We start from the raw sequence: 17289 nt of genomic DNA on the forward strand, positions 1-17289 counted from the left end.
CATAAAGGATGTGGAGGCCAGACATTTCCAGGCTTCCCGCTATTTTTTTTTTTACATTTATTTTTACATTTTACAATTTATTTATTTTTTGGGTGGTGGATTTTGACCAATTCTGGACCTCAGGGACCTCAACAGTGATCTCTGGCCCTTGAAATGCAAGATATTGATGGTCCCTGAGGTCCAGAATGGGTCTCTCTTTCTAAGAGCATATTTTTCCTGTATTGGTTTTCCTTCACTGGCTCCCTGTTAAATCCAAACCCAAATTTAGAATCCTGCTGCTCAAATATAAGATCTTGAATAATCAGGCCCATCTTATCTCAATGACCTTATACTAGAGTATCACCCCATTAGAGCACTTCACTCTCAGACTGCAGGTTTACTTGTGGTTCCTAAAGTATTTAATAGCAAAATGGGAGGCAGAGGCTTCAGCTTTCAGGCCCCGCTTCTGTGGAACAAAGTTCCAGTTTGGATTCGGAAGACAGAAAGCCTCTCTACTTTTAACATTAGGCTTAAAATGTTCCTTTTTGATAAAGTATATAGTTAGAGTTGGATCCTCCCTTAGTTAAACTGCAATAGATGTAGGCTGCTGGGGGATTTCCATGATGCATTGAGTGTTTCTTCTTTAATCACCTTTCTTTAGTGTATCTACTCTGCCCTAATCTCTACCTGTCTATTTATACTGTTCTGTTCTTTGTTGCATCTTCTTTCTTGCTGTGTGCCCTGTGTTCTCTGCACAGGACACAGACACCTGTTTTAAAACAGTTTTAAAATCCTGTTATTAACATATAAAGGTCTACACGAAGAGGCCTCTGCTTATATATCAGAGCTACTGAAACATTATCATTGCAGCTGACTTCTCAGATTGTCTTAGCAAGATAAATGGTAATTGTCTCACTCTGTTACTTTAAAACCACATGCAGTCAACTTTTGAGGTTGTAGCACACAACCTCTCATACAGTCTTCATCACCCTGTTAGTTTGGCTAAATCTGTGATTTGTTTCAATGGACTGCTAAAATTACATTTTTATAGGTTAGCTTTAACATAATCTTTTCCTCAATATTTTGTGCCTTAGTTTATATCTTTATTGCATATATGAAGTTGTATGTGTTGGAACATGTATACTTATCTTTAATATGTGGCTTTTATTCAAACTGTAAAGACCTATGTTACTCTGTTCTGAAAAGTGATATACAAATAAAGTTATTATTTATGTAGAGTGTTTAATAAATTTTTTGGACCACCACCTAATGTAAGTTTTTGCCACAGCTGTCCTGAATTAACAGGACGGTTTCCTGTGCAAGCTATTAATTAAAATTGTTATCCATGAATCCGTTTCAAATTTACTGTTTAACAAAAAAGCAGACGCAACAGTAAAGCACATAGTTATTTTTTATTATTATTGAGATGCCAAATTATAGTTAATTACTTGCATTCCTGAGCAAAAGGTTGAAGGTTATGATAGATTGATTTCTGACTTCTCAGAGAACTCTAATGTGCTGTCCCAAATTTGGATGTAGAAATGTAGTTAAGTTTGTTATTTGCCTAATAAACAACAATATCATTTTTAGCTTTAAAAAGGTTTTTGACAGATTTCTACAGATTGTATAATTGTGAAATATTTTTAAGCACTGTATGTATGTATTGATTAATTAATTGGCTCCACAGTGTTACATATTCAATTCAATTTAGTTAAGTTCAGTTTTCACAGTGGGTAAAGGTAAAGATCTGACAATGCATTTGCCTAACAAGGAGAAGGTTCTAGACTGGCAGTAGACACAGCAGGAGGGTTGTGTTAGGAACGTGTAAACAAGTCCTGAATCAAATATGTGGCTCCATCCACTGTTGCAACCCAAGGGACCTGAAAGAATCTTCCTTCCTTCCTTCCTTCCTACCTTCCTTCCTTCCTTCCTTCCTTCCTTCCTTCCTTCCTTCCTTCCTTCCTTCCTTCCAGAGGGAGCAAAGCTTCCATACATGGCTGATGGGAGTAAGGCTGTGGAACTTAAAACAAGACACTAGGCAAAGTTTCTCATGTGATAGGGGAATCAGGAAAATTTTGAATGTGAAAGTAATATGAATTTTCAAAACCCATGCACCATCAACTTGAGACATTATTGAATGAAAAAGAGGGAAGATTTGAGGGATATTTACAAGTTTCCTTAATGCTGTTGTTGAGGTTATCGAACATTTATAAAATGCCCCCTAAAGGACAGAGTACATTAAAGTCCACATTACATTACAGAGAAGGTATAAGCTTTTTGCGACTGAAGTCACAAGTAATTGAATAATATAAGTATTGGGGGGGGGGACACATCTCATGTGGTATGGTATGTGGTATCATGTGGCATAATACAATTATAAATTATTAACTCTGAGAAAGAATGCAAAATATAAACGTTCATCTTGGATTTTTTCCAGTCATGCCTTTCTTAATATTCCTTTCAGGGTGCAGTAAAATGATGTAACATTTGGGCACAAAAATACAAAGTAACAACCCAAAACTGGATGCTAAGATAGCAAATATTTCCACTGCTACAGAAAATTTCCCAGGAGAACTGACATAAGCTGGAATGAAAGAAATCCACACAGCCCAGAAAATCAGCATGCTGAAGGAGATGAACTTTGCTTCGTTGAATGTGTCCGGTAGCTTTCGTCCAAAGAATGCCAGGAGAAGACAGGCAAAGGCCAGTAGGCCAATGTAACCAAGGAGCAGGTAAAACCCAGGAGGCCATGGCTCTTTACACTCCACAACAATCTAAAGATGTCCAGAAATTTGTTAGAATGGATTTTGAGAGATGGTACATTTTATGTGATTATAATTATTTACTCTTTTGTGTCTACTTTACCCATTAAAGTCCCCGTGTGTAAGATTTTATTATGTTGATGGTTAACGACAATATGAAAATAAATACAAAACTAATTCCCAAAAAGTTGATTATGTAAAATGTAAATAAGGGTAGATGAAAGAATTTAATTTATGAATCTTATAGATTAAAAAGTACAAACACTTTATTCACAGTAGAACATATAGAATTATTTAGAAAATATATTGAATCTTTAAACTGATCACATGTACCATTTTAGCTTATTTTAAATTTAATGACATAAATGCATTTCACAAAATTTGGGACAGGCCTACTTATAGTGGCTATGACATCGTCAGTGTATTCAGATGTATATCTGAAATTGCAAGAAATGTTGTTCCTCCCATCCCAATGTTTTTCAGATACAAAATTAGCAAAATGTTTTTTTGGTTGTTTTTTCTTTGATTAAAAATATATATTTGAAAAATATTTCCCATGTCCGTTTACAATATTTTGGGCAGGCTGTGTAAGAAAATACAGAAACAGTTTTCTTACTCACTTTTCCAGTTATAACTTGGTAGTTTGAATTCCTAAATGGAAAGGGAGGTGCACCCAACACCCAGCCAGTAGAGAGACAAATCTAAAGGTTGGGGTAAAACAACAGAAGAACACAATCTAACACTATACAATGTAAACAAACTGATGTGAAAGTTGCAGACATTTTTTCTCCCTTTCACCTGAGGAGCTGTAGTGCACAAGATCAAAATCCTCTGCTGGAATGTACCAAACAGCATACGACCCCTGGAAACAGGTACATTAGTCTGGAAAGCCAGGAGGACCACAATAGTCTTAACAAGGAGGCAGGACAAACACAGGACAAAGCTGATCCCAAATGCTGCCTGGCGGAGCCTACATGTCCACCAAGACGGCTGACCAATGAACACCAGACAACACAGGAAACAGAGCTTGAGTGACAGGAGAAGCAAGAAACTTATTTCTGAATTGTTGGCCTTGACGATGGGTGTAAAGCGGAAACTGTGAAACACAATGGTGATGATGGTGGTCAGTATGAAACCCAGCAAGGTAATTGCTACCAGGATGATTCCCATCGTGTCACTGAAAGACAGGAATTCTTCTTCGCCTGCAACACATTTCACTTTTTCTTTGTCTGACCAGAAGTACTCAGGACATTTAATACATTCAGTGGAACCTTTGAAAACACAGAGCACAGAAATATGCATGTAAACAGTCAGAAACTATTCATTACATATCTGTAATTTTAAATAACTTTAATAGCATTTTGGAAAAAAAAATATATGGGCTACCGGTCTGGTTGCTGATCTCTCCATCTGCACAGGGCAAACAATCAAAGCAGCATTTGGGCTCTCCTTGGCGTGTGGCCTGCCTGCTGCCAGGGGGACATGGAGCACTACACTGAGATACAGGAACCTGAACAAGAAACAGAAAAACGATATAATAATGTGAATCAATAGGTTGTTTGACATGGTTACCAAAGACTTTTCACCATTTAAAGTAACATAAATAATAGGTTTGGGATAACTACGACCTGCCTGTGACTGTCTTGTTGTCCATACTATAGTGTTCTTCAGTATCTGCAGCTGTTGTCCTTGCTGAGCTGAACCATCATAATTTCCTACCTTGACAAAACTAGTAGAAAAAAGAAGAGATAATTTCAATGCAATGCAGTCAGTCAAAACAATAAATGTAAAAACATTACATTAAAAAACAATATTGGTATCCTTAAATGTATACAACAAGTGTAGTTCTTGACTTATGATCATCTTCACAAAAAGTTAAAAAGTTAGCTTGAAGTATGGCATTTCACCTAATTTCATTCTTGCTGTCCTTCTGCCAGTTAATGATGTCATAGAGAGGGACTGGCTCTCCATTGGAGTCAAAATATACTTTCTCATCAAACTGGTTGGTGAAATTCACCATTTTCAGATATTGAAGAAACTACATAAAAAAGATTTTTAAAAAAATGTTAATAATAAACCTGATACAAATAAATCATGAAATAAAAAAAAAACCCAAACATGTGAAGCTTGATTAACATATTTAACATTATTTGACATACAAATGAACTTATTCAGCTACCTGACCGTTTGTAAATGAGTTGTGCATCTCACACAATCCCCCGGTAGGTCCTGTTGAGTTACAGTTTAAGAAAGTGTGCAGAGCATGGGCAACGGCATACACAGCTTTATACACATTATAGGATATTCGGGCCTGAGATACATCACTATAACTGCTATCTGTGTAACTCAGATCCTCTAAACCTGTGCATACAGTTTTTTTCAGAGCGCCTTCATTACTTTTATCAACAGACATATTAAATGAACTTTGCCCAACAGTAAGCCCGACCATGAAACCAGAATTGTTTTGAGAGCCTAGTTTGTAGTTTTTCAAAGTATTAGTTTCATATTCTTCACTTTTGTCTCTTTCAAACTCTAGCTTACAACCAAAATATTCTTCCCAGAACACATTGACCAACTCCATTCCTGGTTTGGGAGATGGTCGGACATTCAGAAGAAACTCTTTCAAGCCTGGGATGCTGACTCCAGGGAAGGAGAAACCCAGTGTTCCCTCTAGAAGATTATGGAAGTCAGGAGTGGTCAGCTGAGTAGCGGTCATCCAGGCTTCGCTGACTACCCATTGTATCCCTGTCATATTTCTCTGAGTAAGCTGGATGAAACAGAAAGAAATGATGATTAATGTGAAAACAATTAATTTGAAATACCTATCTTTTCATAATATAGCTTAAAACACTACAAAATGTGTCACAATATAGGGAAAGCCACAGAAAACTGAGATACTTACTTCTGAAAACAAATCTAGCAAATTTACTTCTTTGGCAAATACCACCACAACCCGAGCTGTTGACCTCTGGAGTTTGTCTGCCATTTTTTGTATCTCAGCGACTGTGGGTGATGTCGGGATCGTGAGATGAAATGCCACACACCCACCTTGTTGTCCAAACTGAATAGAGAATGCTTGGATACCATAAAGACTGTAATCATCCTGAAATGTATCCCCAAAAAGAACTTGTAAGTCATGTCTGTGTATATTAACGATTCTTTTTGTGCCCTGTATATGACTGATTAGCTGGAGATTTATTAAAGTCTTTATCTCACCATAGCTCCTATTGTGCCCACCCAGAACCAGCCAAAGAAAGTAACAAGCTTTACGAGACCTCTAACTTGAAAGAGATCACTTGGCACAGTTCTCAAGAATGATGGGTACAAATGCTTGTCAGTAAGACAGCTACAAGTGGCAAAATAACTCACCTATAAGGAGAAAGGTTATTTTATGATATTGAATTAAAACAAACTCTAAACATAAATTATTATTAAACGTGATTAAGCAATTTATTACCAGAGGTATGTTGAAAGGGCCAAGCGTGTGAGCTACAGCTCTTGTAGGGGTAGATGATGCAAGACCAATCACAGCAGGCACCGGAGAATAATTCAGACAGGGGGAATACTCCCTTGTCTTCATTTCTACTGTTAATTTTTCTTTCATGTAATTTTCTGCATCTTTAAGAGTCCTAGGCTTTGACATGTTAACTTCAGCATGTCTTTTTTCTACAGAGAAAAGGATCCCAGGCTTCCTTTTTATCCCTGCCATGTTTAATCCCTCCATTTGAATTCTGCTGTTTTCAGTTTCTGCTGTTTGTTTCACAGTTTTGGAGTAACTGATTAAGGAAAAAAGTCCTTGCAGACTGGTGTGGACATGGTCACAGCTGTCCATAATTCTGTAGCCTAGTTTAACACCTGGTAATAGGCTTGAATTACGATTAATTTCATCCACAGTGAAAACCATGGTCATCATCCAGTGAAACACGGTGTGGTAAAGGCTGATAAACAATAAATTTAAATAAATAAATTATCTAAAGTGATACACAAATCACAGGAATATTATCAAAACCCCAAATCTTGTTTTCTCTTTCTCTTTTGTTTTTAAACATTGAGACATTAAAAGAAAAAAATAAGATAGAAATATTAACACTCACCCACTGCAAGATGTAACTTGAGGTTTACTGTTGTAACTGTACTCTGGCTTAGATGCAACATAATGCAGAGGGAAAAATCCTCCAATCACAACGTCACCATCTGAGTGCAAGGCTACGGGCTTGCTGCTGGCCAGTTTTGTACACTCAGGTAAACTGAAATCCTCACTTTTCACTTCCCCTTTCCGTAAACCACTCAGTGGTTCTCTCACAGCCTCTTCTTTCCTCATAACATCTCCCTCCATCCTTTTTGGTTTTCTTTCAACTACAGTTTGAGGAATATCAGAGAACATGATACAAACAGGATTTAAAAAGAGATAAAAAAGCAGCCAAAGACAATTACTAAAAAGGATTGAATGCATCTTCTGTTGTATAAAAACTTTGTGTGCTGAAAACAGTTTCCTGGCTTTGGTTTTCTAACATACTCCGTAAAAGACTAATGAGGAGAGTTAAAAACTCAATGCATTTGTCAGTACATTTTTTCATATGAGTCATCATGAGATTAACCAATCAGAGTGACACAGACACATGGGAGAGAGGATAGCTCAACATGTACTCAGCAAAAGTTAATGTCTTCATCTCATTATATTTTTTAGAAAACCCAAGTGAAGTCACACTCCACAAGTGCCATAATGTTTTGTTAATGTTTGCTCAGCTATGGTTCTATGGCCAGATGCACAGCAGAAATCATGCAGTGAGCTAAACACTAGGTACAGAAAGTGTTATGGTAGCTAAATGCGGTCCAAATGTTACAGGACACCTGACACCTCATACTATAATGTGGTAATATTATAACTGTAGCAACAGGTGTTTTTTTTTTTTTTATTTATTTTTTCTTTTTGTCCCATTTGGATCTTTAGCCATCAGAATTGTTGTCTTAAGGCCAAGAAAGATGCCAAGTGGATCATCATGGCCTTTCTATATTGGTCCATTTGATTGACCTTTATTATAATTATGTATTTATTTTATTTTATTTTCGGTTGCTACAAACGGGACAGACATGACTGGGGGACAGGACAGGGAGAGAGAATGAAATAAAGAGAGGGAGAGAAAGAAAAACAGAGGGGAGACGAGACGGTGAGAAAGGGGGGAAGAAAGAAAGAAACACAAACAAAACACCTGGATCACCTGTATGGAGAGAGAGAAAAAACAGAAGAGAAAACAAACAAAAAAGAGCAACATAATAAATACAGCACCATCACAATAAACTAGCTAGCAGAAAATAACAGTAGATACTAAATATTAAACGCTATTGTGCAGCACGCAAGATAGACAGCACACAATGTGCTTTGAGGTAGCAGCCACGAAAGGTGTAGTCCGTGTCTGTGAACACCCGTGTGTACACCTGTGTGCACACCTGTGTGGATCAGCATGCTTGTATTCCAAAGGTTTCTGCATGTAACGATCTGCTAGGGAGTGTGGGGAGCCATAGCCCTGTCCACCAGGGTATGAAGCAGGTATGGAGGAGATCCAGGCCCCAGACATCCAGAGGCCCCAGAGTACGAGGACTCGAGGAGGACCACCAAAGGGGGGGAACCGTGCCACCCTCCTGGGAAGAGCTGAGGAGAGCCCCAAAGGAGAGGTCACCCAGCAGCTACGGAGCAGAGGCCAGAGGGGGTTGCCCAGCCAGGCCACAGGCACCAGGCCCTGCCAATCGGCCATCAGGAGTGAGCCGGTACATACGTGAGCACCCAGCCCCAGTCGACAAGAACCACCAACACACCAACGTCTGAGGGCATCAGCCACCGGCAGGGAGTGTGGTGAGGGGAGATAGGCATCCGTACTTTGGAAGGGATGAGATGTACCCAGAGAGGTTGAGTCTAAGACCCAACCTGACATATAGACACAGACGAACAGGCGCACACGGACACAAACGTGCATTCCCACCACCATATACACAACCAAATACTCAGCACTCACCCAACATGTAGACAGACACAAATAGACACTGCACAGACAGTCACACTCCCCAAACATACTCTATATCCCAGGTCAAGGTAAACCCCGCCCCCAGAGGGGGCGGGGTTTACCCGCATCCCAGACTCCAATCTGACGGCCAGCACCTCCTCCTAGCCCCCCAGCCCTGACGGCTAACAGAACCGGGGTGAGTGAAGACCCCAAACCTCCCTCCCCCATATGTAGTGTTGCTGTGTGCAGTTCTAAAGTGCATTTAAAACACAGGAGAGCATGGTTCCTGCTTCCTATCAGAGAGCAGCACGGCTCCTCCCGAAAACCCTCAGTGTCTATATGCATTTAAAAATGAGGGTAGGGCACCAGCGCCAGAGGTGGGTTGGAATACACCTACTATCCTCTGGATGCTGTAAAATGTGCCCACCCCCAAGGCCCTATATGTATGTGTTATGTGAGAGTGTGAGTAATGTGGATGTCTAGGTTGCAGAATAAAATTGAGGCACAGGCGGCCAGAAGGGGACAGAGGGGGAGTGCCTCCCCTGCACCCTGGTGACATACCTGCACCCCAAACCCTGCGTGTGTGGGTGGGTGTGGTAGAGCGGGAATAGGGAGGCAGCTGAGGATGGGGAGGGAAGAAAGGGAGGGGCAAGTGGCCCTAAAATTGTCAGGGCTCTGTGTGCGGGCAGGCGGAGAGGAGGATCCAAGCATAGGACTCGAACACAGAATTGTGAATCAGAACCTTAGCTTTATTGCTGACATGAAAACCAAACGTGAAGTGACCACTGAAACCGGAGACCAGGAACACACAGGCATAATCTGAGGGTACAACACGACACTGAGCACAGGAAAACACAGGGCTAATATACACAGGGTGGCAATCAGGGAATGGGCAACAGGAGGGAGACAGCTGGGAGAGATCAGGGTAACGAGACGGGGGGGGGGGGGGGGGGGAACCAAGCTGCACACACTAACATAAGACAAAGACTTTCACAATAAAACAGGAAACATGAATTACTAAACAAGCACGCAGACTTGACACTGAGAGACAGACAGACAGAATGACACATGGAACGTGAACGTGAACTAAACTAAACGTGAGATATAACCGAGAACAAATCCTTAAGCAGGGATAAACAGAAACAAGAAACTAATAATAATCATCATCATTACTACGAGAATAAGAAAACAATCCATGAAGCAGAATTAAACCGAAATAGAATAAACTCAACATACTGGGTCCAACGGACCCAGAACCGTAACAAAAATATTCTAGAGTCAAATGTGAGGCCATGTGTCCAATAGCTAAAGTTTGATGGAACCTCCTGATCAGGCTTTCCAGTCTGCCTTACCTCTTGGTCAGTCTCTAAAATGCATTTGCTGTCATTAAAATAACTGTCTTTTAATGTTAAGGGTTTCTTCATCAGTTCTAATATATTTTGGATTTGAATGAACTGTGACAGTTGTATACAACTGGTATTATAGTAAGTGTATTAAAGTGTACAACAAAATAAATATGTATAATCAGCTAAAACGTATCCATATTTGGAGGTAACATAGAAATTCAACACTCTGGTTACGTTTTTGAGAAAAGCCTTTCTTTAATTGCTAAATAACCTGCAACCTCGATTTGATGTCAACAACTGTAAAAACTAGACAAAACTCAAAATTTGGGGTAAATATTGACTCATTTATTCAATAAGCTGTATTTGAAAATCCCTCTGTGCTGAATGTTCTAACAGCAGGTAGAGCTGTGTACTGTGAACCAAATTAAACAGCTCATTGCTTACATTTTAAAAATGCTTTTTACAAAGGATCTTTTTTATCCAGTAATAGTTGAAGTAATATATATAGTATATATATATTGAAAAATAAATTGATTGTTACAGCCAATCAGTGCAATGAATAAATGGTCATAAACTGTGGCATTAAAAAAACAATCTTAAGAATTTTAACTTTAACAACATAGTTCCAGGTGTTTAGACATCCTTTTAGACAATCAAACCCAAAATCATTATTTGCAACTCAGAAGAACAACCTAAGAACCAGTCAGGTTGCCTAAAAATCATGTTTTTGACATATATAACAAAGAAACAGTTTTTCCCACACACAGATTTTAAGATTTAGGTATAAATGGCTAGAACTGGAACTTTTTATATCCACTTTTCACAGCTGGCTTGCCTGTATTGTTGCAGTGCTCTAAATCACTCAACCGCTTCCCATGTTACACATTTGGGCTGCAGTTAGAGCTTGTTCCACTCATGAGATCTGAAAGGAGCTGCAGGCTCCCTCTTACCAGAATCTGCAGATATCTCACACACACAAACACACACCGACACAGACACACACAGACACACACATACCAACACCAAGAACAGTCCAACATGCTAACCATGTTAGTGTTTAACACAGTGTTTGCCTCACTAGGCAGGGCTTTTGTTTTATCTAAGACGTGTGTGGACAGTACAGAGACTGTTGGTGGTTTAATCACTTTGGGGCTGACTGAATCCATGTGTAAGCAGGATCGTGTTGCACACAGTTGGGCTGTAGATGAGGTAGAAAATAATAGCTTTTAACAAATAATTTTAGTTAAAACAAGTAACAGAACTAACAAGAGAAGAAAAACATCCAGAATCACTGAAACATGTTTCAGATGATATTTTATTTACTTTCACATTCAAACATTATAAGTGATTACTACAGTATTAAACTTAAACACAACTGGGTTTTCCAACACAATAAACACAAAGTTTTTCTTTTTTTCACATTAAAATATAAGAATTTTTTTTTTTTACTCTGAAATAGAAATAAAAAATTCATCTTGAATATTTTCCAGTCATGCCTTTCTTGATATTTCTCTCAGGTCGTAGTAAAATAATGTAACATTTGGGGATGAAAATACATAGTAACAATCCAAAACTGGATGATAATATAGCAAATATTTCCACTGCCACAGAGAACTTTCCAGGAGAGCTGACATAAGCTGGAATGAAAGAAATCCACACAGCCCAGAAAATTAGCATGCTGAAGGTGATGAGCTTTGCTTCGTTGAACGTGTCTGGTAGTTTTCGTCCAAGAAATGCCAGGAGAAGACAGGCAAAGGCGAGCAGGCCAATGTAACCAAGGAGCAGGTAGAATCCAGGAGGCCATGGCTCTTTACACTCCACCACAATCTAATATAATCTAACAATTAGTATGTATACAGAGAAATGGTTCATTTTATATGATTTATTTGTTTCTGCTCTGATGTCTACACTAATCACTGAAGTCCCCTTCTATAGGATTTGAAGACATCTTACTGTATAACTTAGTGATATTAACGTCCAAGAATAGAAATTGCAACAATTAGTGTTTTAGTACTTCCTACTCACTCTTCCAGTTGAAGCTTGGTAGTTTGGATTCCTGAATGGGAACGGAGGTGCGGCTAGCACCCAGCCAGCACAGAGACAAATCTGGAGCAGCATAAAATAATAGTTACAGAAAGTGGCTACAAAAACTGACATTATAATTTTCTGACAGTTTGATATCTTTCCCACCTGAGGAGCTGTGGTACAGATGATCAGAATCCTCTGCTGAGCTGTACCAAACAGCATCCGACCCCTGGAACCAGGTACATTAGTCCGGAAAGCCAGGAGAACCACAATGGTCTTAAAAAGGACGCAGGACAAACACAGGGCAAAGCTGATCCCAAATGCTGCCTGGCGGAGCCTACATGTCCACCAAGACGGCTGACCAATGAACACCAGAGAACACAGGAAACAGAGCTTGAGTGACAGGAGAAGCAAGAAACTTATTTCTGAATTGTTGGCCTTGACGATGGGTGTAAAGCGGAAACTGTGAAACACAATGGTGATGATGGATGTCAAGATGAATCCCAGCAGGGTGAGTGCAACCAGGATAATACCCATGGCATCATAGAAAGAGAGGAACTCTTCTTCCCCTGCAACACATTTCACCTTGTCTTTGTCTGACAAGTAGTATTCAGGACATTTTATGCAATCAGTGGAACCTTTGGGAGCAGAGAACACAAGACAACAAGACATATGTGGATTAAAATTCAGGAACTAATCAATATTTTTTCAATACTTTTTAACAGTGCAACATTTTCATTCTTTAATATGATATGGGCTACCAGTCTGGTTGCTGATCTCTCCATCTGCACAGGGCAAACAATCAAAGCAGCATTTGGGCTCTCCTCGACGTGTGGCCTGCCTGCTGCCAGGGGGACATGGAGCACTACACTGAGATACAGGAACCTGAACAAGGAACAGAAAAAAGATATAATAATGTGAATCAATAGGTTGTAATATTTTCTTACTGAGTATTTGACATAGTTGATCAAATAATTTTCAACAGCTTAAAAATGTTTAATTTTAAAGTGGCATAAGAAATACATTTACAATAACTATAACCTACCTGCCTCTCTCCTTTTGTCCATACAATAGTGTTCTTCATTATCTGCAACTGTTGGCCATGGGGAGCTGAACCATCATAGTTTCCAACTTTGATAAATCTAGCTTGAAATATTTCAGAATAAAACCAAACCAAAGTTTTGGGTTATAAAGTAAATACCCATAACTTCTTGTTCATGGTTGTTGTAACAGACAGATCTTTCAAAGGGACATAAAAGACTTTGTCCACAGAAACCTATTCTAACAAAGTGTCACAGATTTAAAATTGTCCATGAATTCACAGTACACAGTGCATTAGTTACACCCTTTTGAACACCCTCTACAGTGACAATAACAAATACATTTTAAAGATTAGAGTAAAAATCAATCATATATCTATATATGTATCTATATATGATTTTGATATGATATGATTGATTTTTACTGAAAAATGGCAAAATAGCTTGTGATAATGAAACACCCTGTGAAGTTGAGGCACACAACGATGTGTCCCGCTGGTAAAGTTTCCAGGCTGCCTTTCCTCATAGTAGCCATCCCTCAAGACTTTCTCCATTTGAAGAAATGCATTATCAGGGATTGTAACATCTAGTCCTTTTATTGAATTAAAAGATACAATGAGTGAAAGTGAAATGACAGTCTTTCCATGTTTGTAACATTATATTCGTTGCTGAAGCCTAAAGTGACCTCCCCAAAACTGTTTTTTGGTTTAGTTTCCTTCTTAACATTGAGCTGTTGGTTCTGTCACAAGTTAACCAACATAAACTATCATTGAACTATTAGCAGCAACCAATCTAGTTATGGACATTAAATTCTGTACCCGGAATGATTACACTACCTGCGCTATAAAAACTGTAATTTAAAACACCTATTTATTCACTCCAGCTTAATGGACAGTTAAATCTACGACAATTTTTAGAGTAGGTGTTTATAGTTCAAATTAGGATTAATACATACAGTATTTCACATGTAATGTTCACTTAAAAGTTATACTAAACCTCATTTTGTCTTTGCTGTCCTTCTGCCAGTTAATGATGTCATAGAGAGGGACTGGCTCTCCATTGGAGTCGAAATATACTTTCTCATTGAACTGGTTGGTGAAATTGACCATCTTCAGATGTTGAAGAAACTACATCAGAAGAGAATTATAAAAAATAAAATATTAAACGAAACAAATAAAAAATATATTTTTTAAAAATTACAAAATCGAAAGAAAAAAAATCACATGAATTATGATTTGGATATTTTGTGATTGTTTCAATTACCTGACCATTCGAAAATGATCTGTGTTTCTCACACAACCCCTTATTATGTCCCACAGAGTCACAGTTTAAGAAAGTGTGCAGAGCATGGGCAACAGCATACACAGCTTTATACACATTATAGGATATTCTGACCGGAGATACATCGCTATAACTGCTGTCAGTCTGTCTCAGATCCTCTGAACCTGTGCATACAGGTTTTGCCAAAGAACCTGCATAATTTCTATCAGCTGACATATTAAACAACCTTTTTGGTCCAACGGTAAGCCCAACCATATAGCTAGAATTGTTTTGAGAGCTTAGTTTGTAATTCAAAGTATCCATATAATTCAATCTTTCCAGAGTATTCACTTCATATTCTTTGGCTCTGTCTCTTTCAAACTCCAGCTTACACCCAAACTGCTCTTCCCAGAACATATTGATGAATTCCATTCCTGGTTTGGGAGAGGGTCGGACATTCAAAAGAAACTCTTTCAAGCCAGGAATGCTGACTCCAGGGAAGGAGAAGCCCAGTGTTCCCTCCAGGAGAAAGTGGAAGTCAGGTGAGGCCAGCCGGCTCGAGGTCACCCAGGCTTCACTTGCTATCCACTGTATCCCTGTTACATTCCTTTGAGCTAGCTGGAAAGGCAAACATAAACAACTGTGAAGACTATTCACGTATATACTTAAAAATACCCAAAATAGGATTTGTTACATTATTAATTAAGATGTTATTATTTACAAAATACATCAATCAAGATACTAACTTCTGAGAACAGATGCAATACATCTACTTCTGCAGTAATGACCACGACAACCCGAGCAGTTGAGCTCTCCAGCTTATCTGCCATTTCTAGTATTTCAACCGTTGTGGGTGATGCTGGGATAGAGAGATGAAATGCCACACATCCACCTTGCCTTCTAAACTGATTAGAGAATGCTTGGATGCCATAAAGGCTGTAGTCATCCTGAAATGTATATACAGAAAGCATTTATAAACCATGTTGCTGTCTAAAAGTGTCCCATTGTAGCATTTAAAAATGTTTTGGACTCACCGTAGCTCCTATTGTGCCCACCCAGAACCAGCCGAAGTAAGTGACAAGATTTACGAGACCTCTAACTTGAAAGAGATCACTTGGCACAGTTCTCAAGAATGATGGGTACAAATGCTTATCACTAAGACAGGTACAAGTGGCAAAATAACTCACCTAGAAGGAGAGCAAGTTCTTTCTATATTATTGAGACACAAACCAAACACATAACATTATTAAACAAAGTTGTACAGATAATTACCAGTGGTATATTGAAAGGTCCAAGTGTTTGAGCTACAGCTCTTGTAGGGGACGAGGATGCAAGACCAATCACAGCAGGCACAGGAGAATAATACAGACATGTGGAAGATTGTCTTGCCTTTATCTCTTCTGTTGCATTTACTTTTATGTCATTTTCAGTGTTTCCAAGATTGTGCTGAATTGCTGTCTTAACTTCAGCACTTCTCTCTTTCAGTATGGTTAGTATTTTTGACTTGGCTGTTATTGCCACAGTCTTTGATTGCTTTGTTTCAATACCACTGTTTTCAGTTTCTGCTGTTTTTTCTCCCTCACTGCTAGCTTTTGAGTGAGTGAGCAAAGAATACAGAGCCTGCAGGCTGTTATGGATATAGTTGCAGCTGTCCATAATCCTGTAGCCTAGTTTAACACCTGGTAACAGACTTGAATTATGGTTAATTTCCTCCACTGCAAACACCATTGTCATCATCCATCGAAAGGATCTTTCATGAAAGCTGCAGACATTTTTTTTAAAAAGTATTTAAATTTTTAGTATAAAGAAATTAAATTAATTTTAAAAATTATGATAAAAAATTATGTAATATAAATATAATTTACATTTTTTCATCAGTCACAGTGCCACAATTCCATGTAAACATAGCATAGCAACATAGCAACTGATATAGTTTTTTATAAAATACTGATATTTCATTCATTCATATCTAAGGGAGAAAAAAACCCAAAATGAAGATCCAGCATAGATTAATAATACCCTTACACTCACCCGCTGCAAGGTGGAATTTGGGGTTCACTGTTATAGCTTTGCTGTGGTTTTGGCACAACATAATGCAGAGTGAAAAATCCTCCAATCACAATATCACCGTCAGAGTGCAGGGCTAAGGGCTCACTGCCTGCCAGTTTTACACAATCGGGTAAACTAGATTTAGAACTTCTCACATCCCCAATCTTTAAACTATGCTGTGTCTCTCTCATAACCTCTTCTTTTCTAATCGAGTGTCCCTCCACTCTTAGTGGTTTTCCTTCATCTACAGTGTGAGAAACGTCAGAGAACACAATGTAAACAGGATTACAAAACAGATAAAGCATTAAAAGACATTTACCAGCAAGGGCTGAATACATAATTGACCGTAACCCCATAAAAAACTGTATGCTGAAAACAATGGCCCTCCAACAGCGTCTGTGACAAGCCAATGAAGTGAGTTAAAAGCTCAGATGTTTGTGTCACTGCATTGTTCCAGATGAGTCATTATGACATTACCCAATCAGAGATAGGTTGACATGATTCTCATGAACCTTAAGTTACAAAACTCAAACACTGTCTTCCTAGAGGTGACAAGAATAAAAGACAAAGTCACAAATATTTTATTTTAAAGCTATGGGAAGTTAATAACAAAATATTTATTCTATTCATGGCTTCTGAGTATATATTTACTTTAGAAAATAGGTTGCTATTTAATCAAGTTTAAAGAAATGCTTGGCTCATGTTAGAAGTGAATTTTTATCTTTAATACAGGTGTACATCATTATTTATATATTTCACAAATACCTCAAAATTTTAAACACACATTTTTACACATTCTACTATAGAAATAGGTGTTGTAGAATAAAGC

The 17289-nt window shown here is 38.4% G+C and overlaps 2 protein-coding genes across 2 annotated transcripts; both read right to left on the reverse strand.

The window, feature by feature from the left end:
• Positions 1–2396: 2396 nt before the first annotated feature.
• On the reverse strand, positions 2397–6654 carry LOC146559878 (extracellular calcium-sensing receptor-like). The gene is made up of 12 exons (XM_085243660.1): positions 6477–6654; positions 6199–6326; positions 5958–6110; positions 5644–5844; positions 5273–5409; positions 4921–5164; positions 4649–4779; positions 4374–4470; positions 4128–4251; positions 3540–4012; positions 3362–3442; positions 2397–2753 (listed from the first exon to the last, which is right to left on the reverse strand). The coding sequence occupies exons 1-12, from the start codon at positions 6652–6654 to the stop codon at positions 2397–2399; spliced, it is 2304 nt and encodes a 767-aa protein (XP_085099786.1).
• A 4836-nt stretch (positions 6655–11490) lies between these two features.
• Positions 11491–16148, reverse strand: LOC146559879 (extracellular calcium-sensing receptor-like). The gene is made up of 12 exons (XM_085243655.1): positions 15962–16148; positions 15684–15811; positions 15446–15598; positions 15158–15358; positions 14794–14930; positions 14415–14634; positions 14148–14278; positions 13157–13253; positions 12873–12996; positions 12277–12749; positions 12112–12192; positions 11491–11913 (listed from the first exon to the last, which is right to left on the reverse strand). The coding sequence occupies exons 1-12, from the start codon at positions 16146–16148 to the stop codon at positions 11557–11559; spliced, it is 2289 nt and encodes a 762-aa protein (XP_085099781.1). The 3' UTR covers positions 11491–11556.
• Between the last annotated feature and the right edge of the window lie 1141 nt (positions 16149–17289).

This window comes from Mchenga conophoros, linkage group LG14 (genome assembly GCF_057382185.1).
Source record: "Mchenga conophoros isolate Kocher_MC1m ecotype Shallow Benthic linkage group LG14, M_conophoros_male_GT1.1, whole genome shotgun sequence".
NCBI classification, from domain to species: domain Eukaryota; kingdom Metazoa; phylum Chordata; class Actinopteri; order Cichliformes; family Cichlidae; genus Mchenga; species Mchenga conophoros.

Coding starts and splice junctions, on each gene's coding strand:
- LOC146559878 (XM_085243660.1), bottom strand. CDS start 6,654: ATGATGACCATGGTTTTCACTGTGGATGAAATTAATCGTAATTCAAGC. Junction 5,410..5,643: donor TGCTAGATTTGTTTTCAGAA/GTAAGTATCTCA, acceptor AATCTTCTAGAG/GGAACACTGGGTTTCTCCTT. Junction 4,471..4,648: donor GACAGCAAGAATGAAATTAG/GTGAAATGCCAT, acceptor TTTTTCTACTAG/TTTTGTCAAGGTAGGAAATT.
- LOC146559879 (XM_085243655.1), bottom strand. CDS start 16,148: ATGATGACAATGGTGTTTGCAGTGGAGGAAATTAACCATAATTCAAGT. Junction 14,279..14,414: donor GATCATTTTCGAATGGTCAG/GTAATTGAAACA, acceptor CTTCTGATGTAG/TTTCTTCAACATCTGAAGAT. Junction 12,750..12,872: donor AGAGATCAGCAACCAGACTG/GTAGCCCATATC, acceptor CTGCTCCCAAAG/GTTCCACTGATTGCATAAAA.